The sequence below is a fragment of the Heterostelium album genome, assembly GCF_000004825.1.
Source record: "Heterostelium album PN500 unplaced genomic scaffold PPL_scaffold7, whole genome shotgun sequence".
Taxonomy (NCBI): domain Eukaryota; phylum Evosea; class Eumycetozoa; order Acytosteliales; family Acytosteliaceae; genus Heterostelium; species Heterostelium album.
In genome coordinates, this window is record NW_008805069.1 from 236778 (window position 1) to 258255 (window position 21478).

Genomic DNA, 21478 nt, shown 5'->3' on the forward strand with positions numbered 1-21478 from the left:
ACCCACAAAGTGATTGAATTAATTTTTATTATTGCTATCTTCTTCTTCATGAAAAAACTTAATAGTTGTTGCTACTGTTGATATTGCTAATAATATTTAAACCAATATCGATGGAATGAGTGCAATTTTCTGGGACAACTCTTAATTACGAGAAATCACCTAGTGAGAGCAAATCACTGTATCTTCCTGGTAAGAGAAGGGTGTGATGACCAATTTCTTTATATTTCTTGACGTGAACAGGATCCTTTATTTAATCGTACAACTTTGCTTGAGTATCTGAAAGTCTTGAATTTGCATAGATGTAATCTGGATCATCTTCATATTCATTGTCATCGTCCTCATCATCGAAATAATCAGTATTATATTTGTTTTCTTGATTGTTACAGATGTTCTTCATCCACTTGTCTTCGTAATCGTAGAGCCAGTCTGCAGCCTTCTCAAGGTCGTTCTTTGGAGATAATAGAGCAAGTCTTCGATGATCTTCTTCAACTTATTCTTTGTGGATGTATGATAAAGTAACTGTAGATGACCAATACCTTCCTAGTGGGGTTAATGTGACCAGAGTGGTTTTTTTTTTTATTTTATTCGATTTATGGTTACAAGCAAGAGCCTGTTTTGTTTTGATTGACATTTAACATATTGTTAATGTTATTATTACAATAGAAATTCAATCAAAATACTTATTAAATATTACCATTACAATATATAAATAAATAGGTCACATTAACATTTCTGATTGATGCTAAATTAACATTCCAAGGATTAATATCTATTATTTTCCAAAGATTCAAAATCAATTCCGATCAAAAAGGAGTTGATTCGTATCGAGACAAAGGATGGACGTCGTCTTACCTATTTAAATTCTACCTACCTACCTAATTTTTAATTTTTACATTTTTTTTTAAAATTAATTCGCAGGTGAAAGTTGTTGGGAGCTAGTTTTGTTTTGTAAAGCTAGAATGAAAAACAAAAAAATAATCGACATAGCAACTGGGATTGAACCCAAAAGGTTTGGTTTTGGCAGCTTTCACTTGCCTGGTGTGGGGGTTTACATGATTTTTAACATATAAATTTACATACATTTTCATAGGTAATTATAAATCTCTTTCTAGAATCTGGTAAATCAACTGAAATATAGAGTTGTTTATCTTTAAAAAACATTATATAGGTTTCAAAGAATGATATTGAATTTTCTAATCACTTTAACTTTACTTTTTTATTAAGGAATAAAATACAATCTTTATATTAATATTCAATTTTTAACTTTTTTTTTCTTTGCTCCTCTTGAATTTCCTTAATTTCAATTCTATTTGAATTGAATTTCTTTTTAACATGGTCATTCAAAAGTGTTTTTAAAATTTCGGAAACCTCTTTCGAGGAATTTATCTTCTTTTGAAATTCCTTTAGTTCATCCAATTGGAAGTGGAGTTTGTCGAAAAGGAATTGAATCATTTCAAAATCTTCATTCTGATAATAAAATTCAAGAGAATCCTCTAAATCTATTTCATTGCCAAACTCTGGATGTTTCTCCAAGAGGTAATTGATCATATCCATTTGTCCAGATTTGATTGCAGTATAAAAACCTTGTAGAGTACATTGACAATCACTTCTATTTTCATAGAGCCATCTTACAAGTGGAAAATGCATTCCTGTAATCAATTCCTCTATTGATTCGTCATTGAACACACCTTGAATATTATTGCTGTGGTACCATCGGATCATCTTTCGTTTTCCGTTTCGAAAAGATTCTAAGATACTATCTTTATCAAAGACATCCACTGTAGAGAGACCCTGCTTGATAATTGCGTCAACTACTACTGAATTATGGGATTTAACTGCTTCTTCAAGCACTTTGTCCCAATCCATATTAAAGTTCTCCGATAACCATTTGATAGTTTCTGCATCGCCTTTATTTATACTTTCCAAATCGAGCTTTTTCAAAGTTGAAATCTCAGTTCTGTTTTCTCGCATCCATTTCATTGTTTCGAAATCACCATTACCGATAGCACGTAAAAAGTCATACTCTGTAAATGGTAGATTTGGATGATTCTCATGAAACCATTTGATCATCTGTAAATTGCCGCTATCTGATAATTCATTCATTATATTCGTGGAAAATGAATCTAAACCGTTCTCATGTAGCCAATCTATAATATGTGGGAGGTTGAAGATTGCTGCATAATCAGTTGCCTCAACACTCGGTCGTACTTTTCCCTTTTCAAACAACCATTTGGCGAGTTCAAAATGACCATTGTAAATTGCTTCGTCTATTGATCTTTGAGATAGAAGAACATTGGTTTGATTCTCGAATAACCATTGTGCAACTTCAATATGACCTTTACGAGATACACTTTTCATTATATCATTACTACAACCTTCAGTTCGGTGTTGTTGTAACCATTTTAGAACTTCTAAATGGTTGTTGATTGCTGCATTGTCCATGGCTTCCACACAAACATCGTTAGTTGTATTTTCATGCAACCATTTCAAACATTCGATATTTCCATGTAATGCTGCATGGTCAATTGGAGTGCCTTTTGATGCTATTATATCGTTTTCGTGTAACAGTTTTGCTATTTCAAATTGATTACAAAAGATTGCATGGTCAAACAATGTACCCACATAATCATGTGAATTAAAATCGAGGAGATATTGAATTACATGGAGTTGTCCGCCTTTAATTGCATCACAATACAAGAAGCTTTTTGATTTTTCTTGCGGTTTGTTGATAGAAAGCCATTCAATCATATCGATTCGACCCATAAATGCAGCATTATTAAAAACAAAATCTTCTTCAACTTTGTCTAACTCTCTTTGACGACTCTCGTTTTTAATCTTTGATTGTGCCAGATAGTCATTCTCCACCAGCATTTTCTCGTTTAGATACTTGAGCATTTCTATATCTCCAGAGAGTGGTGATTTAGTGAATGCAGGATAAAAATCCAATCCCTTCTTGGCAAACTCTGTACATATATGTTTGACCATTTCCAAATTTCCAAATGCCGCTGCATCATACAGGATTCTATTGAATTGAATTTTGAGCGACGATACTGATATTGGTTTGGCCAACTCCACCAAATATTTCAACGTCTCCATGTTTCCACTTTTGATTGCTGCTCTAAATGTATCATTAACATAGTCACTATCATATTTACAAATAGAATGATCGGCATAATACTGTTTAAGTTCTCTTAGATACGAGTAACCAGCCATTACCTGTGGATTCTTAATTACTTCTGACCAACTGTATACGATACAATCATAGTTATAATCATCGATTTCTACATATCGACCTATTATTTTATTAATAATCTTAACATGTTTGAATATTAATGTGTTTAAAACACAATTGTTAAATATCTCTAAGAATTTATCTTTTTCCATTTCTATTTGATTTAAAAAATAATAATAATAAAAAAAAAACTAGAGATCATTGTTAAATATATCAAAATTAAAATAAAATAAATAAAAAATAAGTAAAAATTACAGGTAAGATATTTGTTCTTTAGAATCAAAAAAAAAAAAAATAATTACCAAGAAAAGATGAAATTTAAAAATTTTCTATCATTCACTTAAAAACAAATGATAATTTACAATATTAATAGATATTTACTTTTTAAAGTTAGTCTTTCAAGTTATTCGTGCATTAGTTCCAATTTCTTTTAAAATAATAATTTAATTAATTTTATCTTTTTTTAAGAAAATTAATCGATAAAATTCATGATGTTTAATTTTCATGATTACATTCCTATTATAGGTGAGTTCAAAGAGTATTGAAGTGTTGTTGTGGTATCTGATATTCCTGATGTAGTTTCTTTCTGAGACTTGCTGTATCCAACAAATATAATCGATTAGAAAATTTTGTTGAGGTTTAAAATGAATTAAATAATAAAATAATCAATACTTTATATTGGATGAATAAAAATTAACAAAACAAACTAAATTAAATTAAAAAATAAATCAAATAAATTCTTTTTTTAATAAAATTATTAGTATTTATATCAACAACCTACTTCACAATGATCTTTGTTCTCACCACTTCAATTTAGTTTAATATTCCGATAATCAATCCATTATGAATTTCTTTAGCTTTGTATTTCCTTTTTACAATGACAAAGAATTCATTTATGATATTAGTCCTTTCTTTGGTGGTATTGGCTTAGGGGTTATTTCATTAAAAATTTTAAGCAATCATTACAAAAAGTACTATCCTTTTGATCCAAAGTATATAACAATTCGAATGTTAACGGAAATATCAAATAACCACTTAATAGATCCACTTCAAATGGTACTGGTTGGAATATTAAAATCACACAGAATCAAAAAATCAAAATTATTTTATATCAGTATTCTCTATGGTGTTGGTAGATTAACAAGTTTGTACTTTACACAATTCAATATAAACTACAATCTTGTTGTTGGGACCAATGTTAAAAGATATGGAGAGATCATGGCATTATCTGCAATTGGAATTTCATCAGTAGCACTACTCTTCCTATGGGCAATTGAAAAATCAAAGAAAAGTCTATTTTCAATATTATTCTCTTTATTGAAATAATAAAAATGAATGACATTTCAAATTTTAACTTTTTATTAAAGTGAAGAAAATATTCCAAAATGACAGACCTTCCCTTGAAACTAAAAACAAAATTAAATAATCATTCAAAGCTTTCTACTCTATGCTTTTTATTAATTAAAGTATTTTTTATTTACTTTCACTGCTGCTCATTTTTTTTTAATTTTGCACTCATTTTGGATTGCTCTTTTCTAAACTTTGCTCTCTTTCTCAAGTACAGTACAGTAGCAATAACCAATGCGATGGCAACGACACAACCAACGACGATTCCAGCAATTGCACCATTACTGAGTTTCTTCTTTGATTGACAGATTTCATTCTCATTGGAATCGTTGTTGACATCGATGAGATTCGAAAAGTCAGGATCCAAGAGAACGGAATCATCAAAGTTTGGAATTGTAATACCAACTTTGGTTGTTCTGGTTTGTGAAGTTTCGGGTTCTTCATCATCTTCAATGAGTCGATTCTCAATGGTTCGGACATTGCCATCAATGATACCATAGGTGATGAATCTTCCATAAAGACTTGTTTTGTCAATATTCATTTTGATCCATCGAACATTGTTATCATTTCCAGATCCAATCGATTTCGATGAACATGATCCATCAGAACCTTGAATGGTTGCTGCCATTACAACTTGAAGATAGTTTGTTTTTGATTGGAATTGATATCTTCCAATTGACATTGAGAATTTGATTGATGATGGTGAAAGTGTTATGTTTTGATCACCAAATTGTCTTTCGGTTTGGTTTGTAAAGAATTCGATTGTGACATTCAATGTTGTTGAAGTGTTTCCAAGTTGTGTTTGATAATAATATGTTGGAATTGTGATTAATTTTGGATCTGCGACTGTTAATGTCCAATTCGAGATTTGATATTCATTGACAACATTGTAAATATCATCCAATTCTCTCACGGCAATCACCTCAACAACTGAGGTTATATTTTTGGAATCATATACATAAGTTGTTTCGGATGTTGGTTGTGGTTGTGGTGTTGGTGTTGGAATGATGATGATTTCAGATGCACATGATGGACCATACCATTTCGGAATACATTCACATTCCAAAGTCTGAAGATTACATTTTCCTTTGTTGTTGCAAATCGGATTACCTGGACATGTCTTTGTATTCGGTGTCGTCGTAACATTTGGTGTTGACGTTATATTTGGTGTTGTGGTTGGTGCTGGTGGAATATAATCTGAAGCAACGATTGTTAGGATATTTGAATCCAATCCACCTTTGGAAACTTTGACATCAATAGATATAGGGAATGGCAATGTTGTAACATTCAAGAATACACCACTGATAAAGTTGATTGGTGTATTTTTGAATCCAGCTCCATCTTTATAATCAATAAGAACATTGTAATCCGCTTTATTTCCAAAGAGATTTCCCAAAAGATTCAGTGGTCCACCTCTTGTTGTCATTAATGACCCACTTTCCAAGAATGGGTATCTTGGATTTGACAATCTAGTGATATAGTATCCAAAGTTTGATGCCATTAAATCCGATGACATATAGGCAGCATAATTTAACTGGTTGTCAACCAAACCATAAACTGAAACCACAATACTTCTAAATCCAAATCCATACGGTAGCACACCAGCAGCTGTATAACTAGCATATGAACCATTTGTATTTTGCACCGAACTCTCTATTTTTATAAAACTGCTATCCTCGGATGTCAATAGAATATATGGATTGTGAATAGGTGAAACTCCCGAACCACCATCGCCATCTGAAACCGAAAAAGTAAACTCCACACCTCTATTCAAAGAATAAACATTGACCGTTTCTGTAAAACTAAAATCAATTAACTTTGGTGGAGTATTTTCAGGGATAGCTATAAATAAAAAAAAATAATCAATTAATATACATAAGTGTAAAATTATTATGATATAATTTAACTTACATTTACAAACTACATTTATAGTTGCTTCACTTATATTTATATATGGTGATCCAATAAGAGCAATCAATGGATTATATAGATTAAGTTCATTTCCAAATGTAATTTTACCGATGGTAAAGTTTTGTGATCTACAATTGGCTTGAACAGTGGTATAGAGAGCGTATGTAGCTCTCTGGGGAGTTCCTGTACCTATTATGTTTGCAACTGAAACATTAACAAGTCTTGGCATTGGGTCATAGTTTGATCTAACTTCGAAAACACCATATGTAAATCCAACTACTGCATCAACAATAGTTATATTCCAACCGATTGTAACCTCTCCTTCATCACCGTTTATCTCTATACTATTCGAAGGATATGCCTTCAATCCATTGATTTCAGGTTGTAACATATCACCAACTAGTTGATCAAATAGAAAAAAAATAATTATTATTAGTTATTTTTAAGTTGAAAATATATTATTAATTCATCCAACTAATATTTACCAGAATTTATAACTGTAACATTACTGTTTGGTATTTTGTATCTTTCGGTGTAGTAAACATTGTTACCAAGGAAGAAATTAACAATACCATTCAAATAGTTTCTAGGTAAAGTGAAACGGATGAAATAAAGATTTGTCTTTGGATCGAATGCCGTCTTGAATACGCTTGATATATCAATCAAAACACTGCTGCTATAAAGGAATAGCTCTGAAGCATGTGCCATCGGTCTTGTGAAATTAAAGTAAAGCACATTATCATATTCTCCCTTAGAGAAATCCATTACTCTTCTTTGATAATTAACATATTCAAAATCTTCCAGTGCCATCCGATCTAGAAGCCAATGAAAACAAATTAATAAAAAGTAAAGAAAGTTAATTTTTTAATAATTATTTAAAAACTACTTACAATTAAGATCAAGTGGTGGAGCTTGTAAATAGTCGAACTGTGGGCTGTAAAATTGGTATGGACTAATTGAAATAGAATCTCCTCTGGAGTTTCTAACCATAAGACTTACGATATTGATTGTGTTTGCCTGAAAAACAATCTCCCAAGTACCATTGAGAAGAGTTCCATCGACACAACTAATGGATTTAAAGAAACCATTATATGTAACTCCCATGATTTCATAGTTTGAGCCAACTTGGATTCTCATGATATATTGTAAAGGTGTCAAAGATATATAATCAACACTATAAACTTGAAAAGTTGAAGGATCTACATTGTATTTGTTAAATTATTAATTAATAAATTAATAAATAATTAATAATTCAATTTATGATTATACTTACCTGAATTTGTAGATACCTGTTGATTGGTAAAATCACTTGAAATCATAGAACTAACATAACCATTGAATTCGGTAGCAATAGGAATCTCTCTGTTGAAGTTGAACGTTCCATTATAGGAGGTAGGGTAATCCAATTCTGTAATAAATTGGATGTATTGGGCTGTAGTCATAAGTCTGAAAAAATTTAAATATATCGAAGAAAATTGTATGTTAACCAATTGAAATGAAGGAGTTTGAGTAACTTTGTTGTCATAGGTTACACCTGCAGTTGCTATATATATACATATAATTTTAGAAATTTCAATATATATATTGTATTGTATTATATGTATGAACTTACGATATAAAACGGTTGTCATTGTCTTGTTTGAGATTAAACTATATGAATCTGCCAAAAAGAATACTAGGTTATTGATGGCCATGTTGGATCCACATAAATAGGAAACACCAGTTGCTGCACCATTGGAAACGATTTCACATCCCGTATAATATCCACCATCGACGACATTGTACGATACAATCGATTTCAACTCTGATTTTGTTTCGACAATTGTTTTGACTGCCATCGTAGGTTGTTGACGTGTGAAATCCTCTTTGAAAACTGAATTGGTAACTATTGGAAATGTTCTAATAAGAGATAATAAAGGAATTTCGCTTGTAACTATATATATATATATATATATATATAGTTAATTCATTATTAATGATTAAATTAAGTATGTTAATAAATAAGAATTTTAAATAAAACATAGTATCTCATTGTAGTACTAACCATTATATGGGAATAATGAATTGATTAAAGGCAGTGAAAAAGCCGGATATTTTGAGTTGTAGATGAGAGTGACATTGAGAGTGGAGGAAATCGATTGGTAAGTGGGTGAGAGTGTGATTTTGAAGTGAAAGACATTGTTGGTAACCGTATCTACATGAGTACATGTATAGGGTGCTGCCATACTACAAGTCATTCTAGGGCTGAAAGTGGGATATCCTTCATAGGTAAAATTCAACTTTACAAAGAAACTCAATTCACTTTTCAATATAGTTGGTTCATACATCTTTATAACATTAAATTCCTCAGGTGCAATTCCTAATAATAATAATAATAATAATTAGTTATTTGTTTTGAGATAATGATTAAATTAATTGCTATTTCTATTTCTATTTCTATTTTGTTTTTTAACACTTACCATCACAAATTAAAGATACAATATCAGTAAAAATAAATTGATCGTTATAATTCAATGTGAATGAAAAGTTTCCGGTAGATGTTTGTAGATCAGGTCGAATTGTAATGTCATAACTAAGTGAGCTCATTGTAGGTGAAATCGGATTCATTACAGTTGGATATCTAGTAGTACTGTACGGAACGACATCCAACAACGCCAATGAACTCACGATAGCGAAATCATGAGAGAATACAACTGAAAATCCTGTATTACAATTCTCACCGTCTGATATCTTTGTTTTTGGATAGGTCTGCACCTTTTCGATTTTTAATAACTGTCCATTTACAACACATCCATTTTCAAATACTTTTTGGTTGTGTAAATAAGTAATTATATTAATATTAATATTTTTATAGATATATATTTGTATATATTTAATTTTAACTTTAATTTTAATTTGTCTTACTTACTTATTGATAAAAAAAGTAATGAAAATAAATAAATAAATCTTTTCAAATAAATATTGTTGTTGTTGTATCTGTACATGTTATTTTATTAAAAATAAGTAAAATGTTTATTGATCCATGTTTTGTTATGTTAGAAAAGATTTAGATAAAAAGCATCTATTATTAAAACTTTTGTATAATGTCGATACCAGAGTGATAAATATCTTGATCAGATTAGAATAAATTTGGTGATGCAATATTCATGTGACGCCAGGGTTTTACTTTGGTGGTACAAACACAACGAACTCATGATTTTTTGCAAGATATTTTAAGAAAAGACGGTTTTTTTTTTAGATATTTGTAGATTTATTTATTTTTATTTTTGATTTAAAACCAAAAAAAATTCTAAAACTTTGAAAAACAAAAATCTATTACATTCTTTATTATTATTTGTTTATCTAACAGATGTATAAAAACAAATGTTATTGATCATTAGTGATTTGAAATTAAATGAAAAAAAAAAATAACAAAAAATAAAATTTAAACCTAAAGTTTTTTTGTGGTCTGATGTTCAGAAAAAAAATGGGTGACTCACACCTTTTTTTTTTTTTTTTTTTTTTATGATTGACTAGTTATGCATTTTTTGACAATTTTTTTTTATTTGATTGACTTATTTGACAGATTTAAATATAAGTTGTAGATTAGTTTAGTTTTAGATTAGATTATATTTAATTTATATAAGTAAGATGAGCTCATCTACATATACAAGACTGCTATCGTCTTTTGCATTGATATTTATAATATGCATTGTTTTAGTAGGTGCTGCAACAGAATCACCAAAACACAAGAATAAGATTCCACCCAATTTCGGTGTATCTCCAGAGGGTATGTAGTTGTTTGTTAATGATTGTTCAACAATTTGAAAATGAAAAAAGAAAAAACAAAAACTAGTTTTGGTTAATTGTTAACAACTAACTTTCTTTTTTGTTGAAAATGAATATGATAAACTATAACTTTGACTTTTAACTATATAACAATTACAACTATAGTTGCTAGTTATTATAAATCGAATAGTTTCAATTGTTTTTCTAGTGGAAAGAAGATTCCTATTGAGCAGGTCAACGATGACTACTGCGATTGCGAAGATGGAAGCGATGAACCGGGTACTGCGGCGTGTTCGAACGGTCATTTCTACTGTGTGAACAAGGGATACCGAGCAGAGTCTATCAATTCGCCACTGGTGAACGACGGTGTTTGCGATTGTTGCGACGGTAGCGATGAATACGAGAAGAAGATAAACTGTCCCAATACCTGTGTGGAGAAGGGTTCGGTCATGAGAAAGGAGCGTGAAGAGAAGATCGAGCGTTACCGACAGGGTTTGAAGAAGAAGGCTGAGATGGTCGAGGAAGCAAAGACACTGATCTCCGAGAAGAAGTCGGAGCTCGAAAGACTGAAGAAGGAGGTCGAGCCACTCAAGGAGAAGATCAAGGAGTACGAAGTCAAGAAGGAGCTACTCGAGAAACAGCGTGAGGACGAGAGAAAGCGTTTGGAAGACGAACGTGAAGCCGCCAAGAAATTGGAAGAAGCAAACAAACCAGAACAACAGCAACCAACTCCAACGTAAGTATTAATTAATATATATCGGAAGCAACTAATGAACTAATTCAATCTTCATATTACAACAGTGAAACAGAAGGAGACGGAGAAGATAAGAAAGAAGAAGAGGAAGAAGTAGAAGAAAAGAGATTGGAAGAAGTTAACTCTGAGCTTTTGGAATCAATTAAAAAAGGTATTGTAATTTTGTTAAGTTTGTTGTTGTTTGGATTTTATTTGATTTGTTTAGTTTGTTTATTAATAATAATAATGGTTTGCTTTGTTTGATTTTGTTTAGGTAATGAAAATGTTGATGAGGAAGAAGAAGATGAAGGAAAAGAGAATAATGATAATAAAGAATCAGAGATAAAAGCGGAGGAGGAGGAGGAGGAGGAAGATGATGGTCCACAAGCAAGAAGAAAAAAAGATAGAAATAGAAATAGAAATAGAAACAGTTTCGGTAGAAGAAGAAAACCAGAATTTACCAAACCTCCTTCACCATCACCATCATCATCATCAACACCATCATTATCATCAACTCTATTCGATTACCTTCCAGAGAGTGTCCAAAACTCTCTCAAGTTTATCAGCAACTATCTTCCAAAACAACTACTCGGTGGTGGTGAAGGTTGGTGTCAACTACCCATATAACTCTTTTCTCTCAACTATCTTTAAATTTCCACTAATTCTTTATCTACATTTTAAAACAGAAGTTTACTAATTTATTATTTTTCATACTACGTTTATATTAAATCTATAGATATGTCAGATATCGATGGTACACTTGCAACTACACGTCACGATCTGAGAGAGAAGGAAGAACAGATCGAAAAGATTGAGAAACTCTTTACCTACGATCATGGTACAGACAATGTTTATCTGCCATTGTATGGTAAATGTTTCGATGTCAAGACAAGAGAATACACCTACACCGTTTGTCCATACGATAGAGCATCACAAGGTGGTACCAGTCTTGGGTATGTTGTTGTAACCATTAACAATTAATGACTAACTAGCTAACTAACTTACCATAAATTTCGATATTCTATAGTAAATGGGAAGAATGGCAATCAAACTACTCTATTATGTCATTCCAAAACGGATTGCAATGTTGGGGTGGACCAAAGAGATCACTCACTGTCAGTGTGGAGTGTGGATCCGATAACAATGCCTCCGACGTCAACGAACCATCCAAGTGTGAATACACAATGAAATTCCAAACACCGGCTGCATGCGACGAAGAACATCTCAAAGTATTACAACTAGAAGAAGGTCATGTATTTTAAAATCATAACATAATAAATCATTCTAATATAGTAAATAATAATATCCGATTAAAATATAAATATAATTATAAATATAAATATATAAAACATTAATGTTCACACGCATAGCAACGACCAAACTATAAATAAATCCATTAAAACAAAATAAACTTGAATATTATCTAACTTTTGATAGTTGGTATACAATTTGAATGAGCAGTTGTGTTACAGTTTTTGTCGTAAAACAGGCACTTATTCACATAGGAAACTAAAAAAAAGAGTATGTCTTGAATCACAAGCAAGTTCCACTCTCTAGATTTTAAATGACAGTGTAGATGAGATTGTAGACAAGAATACATAAACAAATAAGTAGAAGAATTGAAAATATGATTCTTAAGAGTATTGAAAGCAGCGTTCTAATATTCAGTACTAAGAGACAAAGCAAAATGGGGGTCTATATTATTGATAATAAACAAAAGCAATCAATTATTATTATTTCTATTTATATTATCTATTAATTTTTAATTAAACTTTGATTCTTCCTTAGAAATAGTCATCAGGTATATTATTTTTGATTTTTTGATTATATAAATATTGAAACACTTTTCTATCTTTATCATCTTTACAAGCTCTTTCTAGTTTTTCATAGTTGGCACATAATTTGAATGAGAAACTGTGTTCTTCGATTGTTGGAATGAACTCTTTCAATATCCGAATTAATCCCACCATATCATCATCACATGAACATATATACTTAATTTCGATTGATTTCAATGTGTTTGAGTGTAATCGTAACAGTGTTTCAAGGAAGTCCAAGTTAGAATAGGTTGGATTGTCGAGCCAATCTTTGTGGATACTGATTTCGATTGATTCGATACCATGACCATCACCATTCGGTGTGTTCTTCAATATCGATGTTAGAAATGAACTGTAGTTCGATTTATATCCATAGTATTCACCGAAATAGATTCTCTTTAGATTCGGCATTGCTGGAAGGTGTGCCAAGTAACCATCGTGTTCAATAGAATCACAATAAAGCTCTTGATCATAATGAGAGAATGTTTGACTACGAAAATATCTTCTTTGCACTGATTTGCTACCGCTTCTATCACGATCATATTCGTCAGAGAATATTAAAAGAAGTTCGACTCTTTCAAACATTTGATTGATACGCTCGGTACTCCAACCATATTTGATGAACTTGATCCATTCATAATCAAAGTAGAATGGTGGTGATTTGACAAGTGAATATTCACTCTCAAGATTCATGGAGCCATGCCAATCGAAATAACTATTTGAAAGTATCTTTGATACTACTTTGAAGAACTGTTTGGAAACCAAAGCAATATCCATAACGAAGAACATGTAATTGACAAAATAAGTTTTGTTATAAAGTAGATCTATCTTCAATGAGAATGAAATTATTGTTTCCAATATTATATCTTGTAGAATACACTTAGACTCCTTACTGACTGTAAAATTACTGGTATTTGTATTCTTCTTCAATTGTATTTCATCATTTTGATTGATTTGTTCTTGAACTGTATTATCATTGCTTGGATTCAATATCTTTTGATAGAAGTAGGTATGATCGAATTTCAAACTAACTAATTTCGAGAAATAACAACATTCTTGATAGATCTCTATTCTTTTCTTTAATTGGTGATCATTATCATTTAGTTTCTTTGATTTTTTTTAATTAATAAATTAGTAATGAATAAAGTTAATTAGTATCAGTTATATTATAATAGTTACTCTTTTATCATTGATTATTCTATTGTAAATATCCTCTATCGTTGGTAAATGAGAACCAGTGTAAAACGATGACATGTTGCTGAATACATCGAACTCGGGATCAAAGAAGACATCGACAATGAACTTGATATAACCTTGAACATCGAAATAATGAATAAACTTGTACTTATGATAGTCTACAAAGAACTTTACACATTGTGATCTTAAACTATCATTTCCACTCTCCAAACATTGATAATATAGATTATAGATTCTGTTGAAGTTTATCAATGAATTATGATCATAGAAATCGATACCTTCGATAGTGATTAGATATTCATCATCTACTTTTTGCTCATCCTCTACTGATTTTGCTTCTTGCTGTGAAATCCTTCCTAATAGAGAAATATAAGTATTACAAATTCTCATTTTAGCTCTAATCAATTCTGAACCATGATCATCTATCAATAACATTTTTTTTTGAACCCGAAAAATAGATTTTTGTTAGAATTGAAGTTCCAAATCATAAAACATTTGTTTAAATATCGACTCTCATAACTTTCAAATATTAACAATTTTTATTCATAAGAATCATCGTCTTCATCATAGTCATCAGCATCATCGAAAATACCGATATCTTCGTCTGATATATTGTTTTTGACTTTTTGGTTGAGGAAATATTGTTGTACTTTTCGATCTAGATCATCTCGACACGCTCTATCTAACTTTTGATAGTTGGTATACAATTTAAATGAGTAGTTGTGTTGTTCCATTGTTGGAATCCAATCTTTCAATATCTTTAGCAATTCCTTCATATCTTGAACACCGCAATTCTTGATGTACTTGAATTCGATTGATTTTAAAGTTTTTGAGTGTAATCGTAACAGTGGACTTAAGAAGTCCAAGATACAAAAGTCTCCAGAAAATTCTTGAGTATCTTTGTAGATATCGATTTTGAATGATTCAATTCCATGACCATCACCATTCGGTGTGCTCTTAAATATCGATGTTAGAAATGAACTGTAGTTGTCTTCGAATCCATAGTAGCGTTTGACGGTGATGCTCTTTAGATTCGGCATTGCTGGAAGGTGTACCAAGTAACCATCTGTTGTAATACTTTCTTGATAATACTCTTCAGGTAAATTGCCAAATGAATGTTTAGTTATATAATCTCTTTGAATAGGATCAGCAGTGCAGGTATAATCATATTCGTCAGATTTGATAAGAAACAGTTCGACTCTTTCGAATAATTGATTGATACGATCGGTACTCCAACCATATTTGATGTATTTGATCGATTCATAATCAAAGAACAATGGTGGTGATTGGATAAGAGAGTATTCACTCTCAAGATTGATGAGACCGTGCGATTCGTAATAACTTTTTGTAAGTATCTTTGATACAACTCTGAAGAACTTTTTGGAAACCAAAGAAAAGTTCATGACATATTCGACAAGGATGTAGTCTGATTTGTCTTTGTTTATCAAAGAGAATGAGATGATTCTATCCAGTAATAGATCTGATAGAAAACAACTAGATTCCTTATTGATGAAAATTGAATCACTACCTGTATTTGTATTCTTCTTCAATCGAAATTCACAATTTTGATTGTTTGGTTCTTGTTTCTCATTGTCATTGTTCTTTGCCAATTGCTTGTTATAAAAATCATTAAAGTGATATTTAAAGGTACCTTGGATTCTATCTAAATCACCAAAATAAAAACATTCTTGATAGATCTCTATTCTTTTCGTTAATTGATGGTCAACTTCATTAAGTTTCTAGATTTAAAATAAATTAGTAAATGATGTAATTGAATAAGTAAATTATAAGTTTAAATATAATCTATTTATATAATTACTCTTTTATCATTGATTATTCTATTGTAAATATCCTCTATCGTTGGTAAATGAGAATCAGTGAAAAACGATGACATGTTGTTGAAAACATTGAACTTGGGATCAAAGAAGACATCGACAATGAACTTGATATAACCTTGAACATCGAAATAATGAATAAACTTGCACTTATGATAGTCTACAAAGAACTTTACACATTGTGATCTTAAACTATCGTTTCCACTCTCCAAACATTGATAATAGAGATTATAGATTCTATTTAAGTTTATCAATGAATTGAGATCTTTGAAATCGATACCTTCTAAATTGACGAAAGAGAAATCATCTTCTATTTCTGATATTGATTCCGATTCCGACGAATCCGAATCAGATAGTTCGACAATGATAGGATGTTCATCATCCGAGTCTTTGATTGTGATCACCTCCTGGTATGTTCTCTTTTTTAGTAAAGTATTCATTATATATAAAAATTGACTAGATAATAACTATTCTCAGCTATTATGATTTTGCAAAAAAAAATATTATTTTTGATTTTTTTAATTTTATAAAAATTCTAACACACTATGAAGAAGATTGTAATTAATAAAAATATTTATTTATTAAAAAACAAAACCATCTTAGTGTTCAACTTTTATCTTTTTTCTTATTTGTTCGTTAGGAATATCAGATCTATCAGAATTACCAACAATAGAATTGATTTCCTCTTTAATAAGTTCATTCAAGAGCGTTTTTGAAATATTAGAATTGTCTGTTGAATTTATGATCTCTTCAAATTTCTTTAGTTCGACCAATGGGTAATCTAGCTTGTCCAAAAGGAATTCAATCATTTCGATGTCCTCCTTTTTAAAATAATGTTCCAGAGAATCCTCCATAGATATTTGATGACCAAACTCTGGATGTTTCTCCAAGAGGAATTCAATCATTCACATATGTCCAGTTTTGATAGCCGAATTAAAGCCAACAAATGAACATTGACAATCACTTCTGTTCTCATATATCCATCTTACAAGTGGATAATCCAATACGTTAATTGAAATGTCGATTGACTCGTCACTGAACACACCTTGAATATTATTGTTGTGAAACCATCTGATTACCTTTCTGCATCCATTTCGAAAAGATGCTGAAATACTTTTTTTTGTCAAGAACATCGATAGTAGTGAGATTCTTCTTGATAATAAAGTCAACTATTTCTGAACTATCTCTTCTTATTGCCTCTCTAAGTACTGTTTTCCAATCGATAATAAAGTTCTCCGATAACCAATCGATAGTTTCTACACCGTATGTGTACAAATGATCCAAGCTGAGCGTTTTCAAAATTGAAATCTCAGTTCTGTTTTCTCGCAACCATTTCATTGTTTCGAAATGACCATGCTTGATAGCATTTAATATGGCTTGTTCTGTACATCCTACATTTGGATGATTATCGTGCAACCATTTGATCATTTGCAAATTGCGAATTTCTGATTCCTTGCCATTCATAGTTGCATAATCTATTGCATCTTCACTTGGTTGTTGATTTCGTTTTTCAAACAACCATTTGGCGAGTTCTAAATGACCATAGGCAATAGCTTCATCGATTGATTGTTGAGATTGAAGTACATTACTTTGATTCTCATATAACCATTGTATAACTTCAATATGACCGTTTCTAGAGACAATTTGAATTATATCATCACTGCAACCTTCAGTTCGGTGCTGTTGTAACCATTTGAGAACTTCTAAATCGTTGTTGAGTGCTGCATTGTTCATGGCTTGCACACTTGCTTCGACAGTTGTATTTTCGTTCAACCATTTCAAACATTCGATATTTCCATTTAATGCTGCATAATCAATTGGTGTATCCTCTGATTCTATGATATTATGTTGGTGTAACAGTTTTGCAATTTCCAATTGATTGCAAAAGATTGAATAGTCAAGCAATGAACCAAAATCTGGATCGAATATAAAAGGTTCTTTGATATCGAGAAGATATTGAACAACATGGAGATGTCCAGCTTCAATCGCAGCATAATACATGTAGGAATTTGATCTCTCTTTTGATCTATTCTCGAACAGCCATTTAATCATATCGATTCGACCTTTTTTTGCAGCATAATATACAAAAGATCCGGGTCCACCATGGTGGTATGAATTAAGAAATGATGGATCAAAAATCTCCAGTTTTTTTTTTGATACTCGACCATTTCAATATCTCCACAGAGTGGTGATTTGTTGAATGCAGAACGGTAATTTGATATCTTCTTGGCAAACTCTGTTCATATGTATTCGACCATTTCCAAACTTCCATACTTCGCTGCATATTTTAAGATTCTGTTGAATTTAATATGGAGAGGTGATGAAGCTATTGGTTTGGCCAACTCCACCAAATATTTGAGCATCTCGATGTTTCCACTTTTGATTGCTGCCTTAAAAGTATGTGTAGTATCAACTCCAAATCTGAATAATATAGTTTAAGTTCTCTTAAATAAGAATAACGAGCCAATACTGTTGGTTTCTCTATTACCTCTGACCAACTGTATCTCGCACTATCTACATTTTGAGTAACAACATTATGTATACTCTTAATATGTTTGAATATTAATTTATATAAAACAGAATTATTAAATATCTCTAAGAATTTATCTTTTTCCATTCTATTTGCAAATTTGAAGTACTAAAGAATGGCGAACTAAAGTCACAATTCAAATTTTTTACGTTTTTTGTAAACACAAAAAAATTTGGGTTTTTTTGACCATAAAAAAATTAAAATTTTTTTTGTTTTTGTTTTATTGTGGCTTATGTAGCTGATATATTCAGATTTTTTTGATCTTTTCCTTTTTACTTATTCAATAAAAATTTATTTATTTATTTTGAAACGAATCAATTTTTTTTTTTTAAAGTGATATCTTAAGGTTATTTGAAAAAAACAACAATAAACCAAATTTGTAAAAAAATTGTTGACTCTAACTAAGAATATTTATCAAACAGAAAACTATTTTTATAAATAGAAAGAGCAGCCATTATGTTCACAGTTGTATGATTTGATCTACAGGAGGAAGTCATGTCATGTCACATCATATATAGCCTAAATGTTTATCGCTTCAACCAGATCCTACAAAGTTAAAGAATATAGGCACTCGATAGCTTTGTTACTGTGCTTGTGTTGATACTCCAAACACCACGACCACGAGAACTCAGACTATCATAGCTATAGTGATGAGAGACTAGAACTGGAACAATCGCCTCCGTTTTAATTAAAGCCAATAGCTATTCGACCTCAAATCATATTCAAACAGCTGCTACCCGAATCTCCAAAGAACAGATTAGGTATGTAAATAGATAGTGTATAATCTATATATCTATCTAATTCTATCGTTACACTACAGTGATCAATAACCTCTATTTGTTAACGCGGTAACAAATATAAATCAACTTAATATTACTCATATATCTTATGACAAGACAAAACTCTTACTTATTAATATTATTTTATTTTTCAACAGTTAATAGGAAACAGTCTAATACAACCATTATATTTACAAAAAATAGTAATAATGTCAATGAACAAATATCAATAAATAATAATAGGCAATAGATAAGATAGATAATTTGAAGATTGGAATATAGATATTCTATTTTCTAACAACAATAACAGAAGTAATGGTAATAGCAAGAACAATGAATGATAATAACAAACAATAAATAGCCAGAGATTCATCACGATCGTTCAACAATAACAATAACAACAACAACTCATCTACCTTCAAACAGAGTCAAGGATGCCAATCAAATCCAACACATTGCATGAGCAACAACAACCATTAACCTACAACACACTTAGACACGTGTTGTTGAAATTCAACAATTAGAACAACAAACCGATAAACAAATCAAAATCATGAAATAATTATATAAAGAGTAATGATGGTCGATCATATTCAACCCAATCATATTATTTTGTTTTATTTATTTATTTTATTGATTAATATTATCAGCTTCATCTTCATCATCGTCGGAATAATCAGAATAATCGTTGTAATCTTCGACATCTTCATTGGGTATATTATTTTTGATTTTTTGATTGAGTAAATATTGATATACTTTTCTATCTTTAGCTTCTTGACATACTCGTTTTAACTTTCTATAGTTGGCATACAAGATGAATGAATAACTGTGTTGTTCCATTGTTGGAATCAAATCTTTTAAGGACTCTAACAATATCACCATATCATCATCATGACAACGATATTCATATTTGATTTCTATTGATTTCAATGTGTTTGAATGTAATCGAATGAGTGGTTCCAAGAAATCCAAGTTACTAAAGTCTGGAGTATAGTTCCAATCTTTGTTGATATCGATTTTGAACTGTTCAATACCACGACCATCGCCACTGGGTGTACTCTTACATATCGATGTTAGAAATGAACTGTAGTTCGATCCATATCCAAAGTATCCATTGAGAGTGATACTCTTTAGATTCGGCATTGCTGGAAGGTGTGGAAGATAACCATCTGATTCAATAGTTTCACGATAACACAAATCTTCGTTATCGGTAAATGTTTCATTACTGATATAAGATCGTTGAGTACCATCGTTGATATGAATATCATATTCATCAGATGAGATATGAAATGCGTCGACTCTAGAGAATAATTGATTGATACGATCGGTACTCTCACCATATTTGATGTATTTGATAGATTCATAATCAACTTCCAATGGGTGGTGATTGGACAATGCAGTTTTCACTTTGGAGATTGATTGGACCACGTAAATAATAACCATTTGGAATATACTTTGATACTAGTTTAAAGATCTTTTTGGAAACCAATGCAACATTCAATACAATCTCCACATCTTTGTATTTTATATTGAATGTTGGTAGGTTTACCACTGAAAATGAGATGATTTTATCCAGTAATATATCTTGTAGGATACATTTAGATTCCTTGTTGATTACAATTGAATCACTACCTGTATTTGAATTGTTCTCCAATTGTATTTCACGATCATTTAGATTGATTTGATGTTTAACTGTATTCTCATTGTCAATGTTCTTTGATAATAACTTGTTATATAAATCATTAAAGTCATATTCTAATCTATCTATTTTGGTGAAATAACAACATTTTTGATAGATTTCTATTCTTTTCTTTAATTGATGATCATCATCATTCAGTTTCTTTGATTTGGTACAAAATATTATAATTAGTAAATTATAGGTTTAAATATAATCTATTTATATAATTACTCTTTTATCATTGATTATTCTATTGTAAATATGTTGTATAGTTGGGTTATGCGCTCGACAATTAAATGATGACATGTTGTTGAATACATTGAACTCGGGATCAAAGAAGACATCGACAATGAACTTGATATAACCTTGAACATCTAAATAATGAATAAACTTGTACTTATGATATTCAACAAAGAACTTTACACATTGTGATCTTAAACTATCGTTTCTACTCTCCAAACATTGATAATAGAGATTATAGATTCTGTTGAAGTTTATCAATGAATTGAGATCACTGAAATCTATATCTTCTACATTGATTGGTTGCACTAAGTCTACTTTTTGTTCCTCCTCTACTACTGATGTTATCTCATGATATGATCTCTTTCCTAAAATAGAATCATCCATTATTATTTATAAATACAAAAGCGA

At 30.6% G+C, this 21478-nt stretch overlaps 10 protein-coding genes across 10 annotated transcripts; 1 reads left to right on the forward strand and 9 right to left on the reverse strand.

The window, feature by feature from the left end:
• Positions 1 to 58: 58 nt before the first annotated feature.
• Positions 59 to 1161, reverse strand: PPL_07456 (uncharacterized protein; the record flags this gene model as incomplete). Its single annotated transcript, XM_020578291.1, has 4 exons — positions 59 to 140; positions 261 to 489; positions 695 to 769; positions 1077 to 1161. 4 exons carry the CDS (start codon positions 1159 to 1161, stop codon positions 59 to 61), a joined length of 471 nt encoding a protein of 156 aa, XP_020431718.1.
• Positions 1162 to 1245: 84 nt separating this feature from the next.
• Positions 1246 to 3384, reverse strand: PPL_07457 (uncharacterized protein; the record flags this gene model as incomplete). Its single annotated transcript, XM_020578292.1, has 2 exons — positions 1246 to 1688; positions 1758 to 3384. 2 exons carry the CDS (start codon positions 3382 to 3384, stop codon positions 1246 to 1248), a joined length of 2070 nt encoding a protein of 689 aa, XP_020431719.1.
• A 1331-nt stretch (positions 3385 to 4715) lies between these two features.
• PPL_07458 (calcium-binding EGF-like domain-containing protein) lies at positions 4716 to 9474 on the reverse strand (the record flags this gene model as incomplete). The annotated part of the gene is made up of 10 exons (XM_020578293.1): positions 4716 to 6421; positions 6491 to 6889; positions 6976 to 7262; positions 7377 to 7664; positions 7819 to 7898; positions 7978 to 8033; positions 8103 to 8423; positions 8535 to 8849; positions 8950 to 9372; positions 9399 to 9474. The coding sequence occupies 10 exons, from the start codon at positions 9472 to 9474 to the stop codon at positions 4716 to 4718; spliced, it is 3951 nt and encodes a 1316-aa protein (XP_020431720.1).
• A 646-nt stretch (positions 9475 to 10120) lies between these two features.
• On the forward strand, positions 10121 to 12253 carry PPL_07459 (protein kinase C substrate 80K-H like protein; the record flags this gene model as incomplete). The annotated part of the gene is made up of 6 exons (XM_020578294.1): positions 10121 to 10259; positions 10424 to 10994; positions 11060 to 11181; positions 11266 to 11595; positions 11728 to 11944; positions 12019 to 12253. The coding sequence occupies 6 exons, from the start codon at positions 10121 to 10123 to the stop codon at positions 12251 to 12253; spliced, it is 1614 nt and encodes a 537-aa protein (XP_020431721.1).
• A 298-nt stretch (positions 12254 to 12551) lies between these two features.
• PPL_07460 (uncharacterized protein) lies at positions 12552 to 14440 on the reverse strand (the record flags this gene model as incomplete). The annotated part of the gene is made up of 4 exons (XM_020578295.1): positions 12552 to 12686; positions 12836 to 13545; positions 13717 to 13915; positions 13988 to 14440. The coding sequence occupies 4 exons, from the start codon at positions 14438 to 14440 to the stop codon at positions 12552 to 12554; spliced, it is 1497 nt and encodes a 498-aa protein (XP_020431722.1).
• A 104-nt stretch (positions 14441 to 14544) lies between these two features.
• Positions 14545 to 16280, reverse strand: PPL_07461 (uncharacterized protein; the record flags this gene model as incomplete). The annotated part of the gene is made up of 2 exons (XM_020578296.1): positions 14545 to 15744; positions 15825 to 16280. The coding sequence occupies 2 exons, from the start codon at positions 16278 to 16280 to the stop codon at positions 14545 to 14547; spliced, it is 1656 nt and encodes a 551-aa protein (XP_020431723.1).
• Positions 16281 to 16439: 159 nt separating this feature from the next.
• PPL_07462 (uncharacterized protein) lies at positions 16440 to 17892 on the reverse strand (the record flags this gene model as incomplete). Its single annotated transcript, XM_020578297.1, has 3 exons — positions 16440 to 16661; positions 16830 to 16885; positions 16920 to 17892. 3 exons carry the CDS (start codon positions 17890 to 17892, stop codon positions 16440 to 16442), a joined length of 1251 nt encoding a protein of 416 aa, XP_020431724.1.
• A 188-nt stretch (positions 17893 to 18080) lies between these two features.
• Positions 18081 to 18457, reverse strand: PPL_07463 (ankyrin repeat domain-containing protein; the record flags this gene model as incomplete). Its single annotated transcript, XM_020578298.1, has 2 exons — positions 18081 to 18226; positions 18301 to 18457. 2 exons carry the CDS (start codon positions 18455 to 18457, stop codon positions 18081 to 18083), a joined length of 303 nt encoding a protein of 100 aa, XP_020431725.1.
• A 467-nt stretch (positions 18458 to 18924) lies between these two features.
• PPL_07464 (uncharacterized protein) lies at positions 18925 to 19335 on the reverse strand (the record flags this gene model as incomplete). The annotated part of the gene is made up of 2 exons (XM_020578299.1): positions 18925 to 19071; positions 19330 to 19335. The coding sequence occupies 2 exons, from the start codon at positions 19333 to 19335 to the stop codon at positions 18925 to 18927; spliced, it is 153 nt and encodes a 50-aa protein (XP_020431726.1).
• A 444-nt stretch (positions 19336 to 19779) lies between these two features.
• PPL_07465 (uncharacterized protein) lies at positions 19780 to 21454 on the reverse strand (the record flags this gene model as incomplete). The annotated part of the gene is made up of 3 exons (XM_020578300.1): positions 19780 to 20610; positions 20699 to 20959; positions 21059 to 21454. The coding sequence occupies 3 exons, from the start codon at positions 21452 to 21454 to the stop codon at positions 19780 to 19782; spliced, it is 1488 nt and encodes a 495-aa protein (XP_020431727.1).
• Positions 21455 to 21478: the final 24 nt, after the last annotated feature.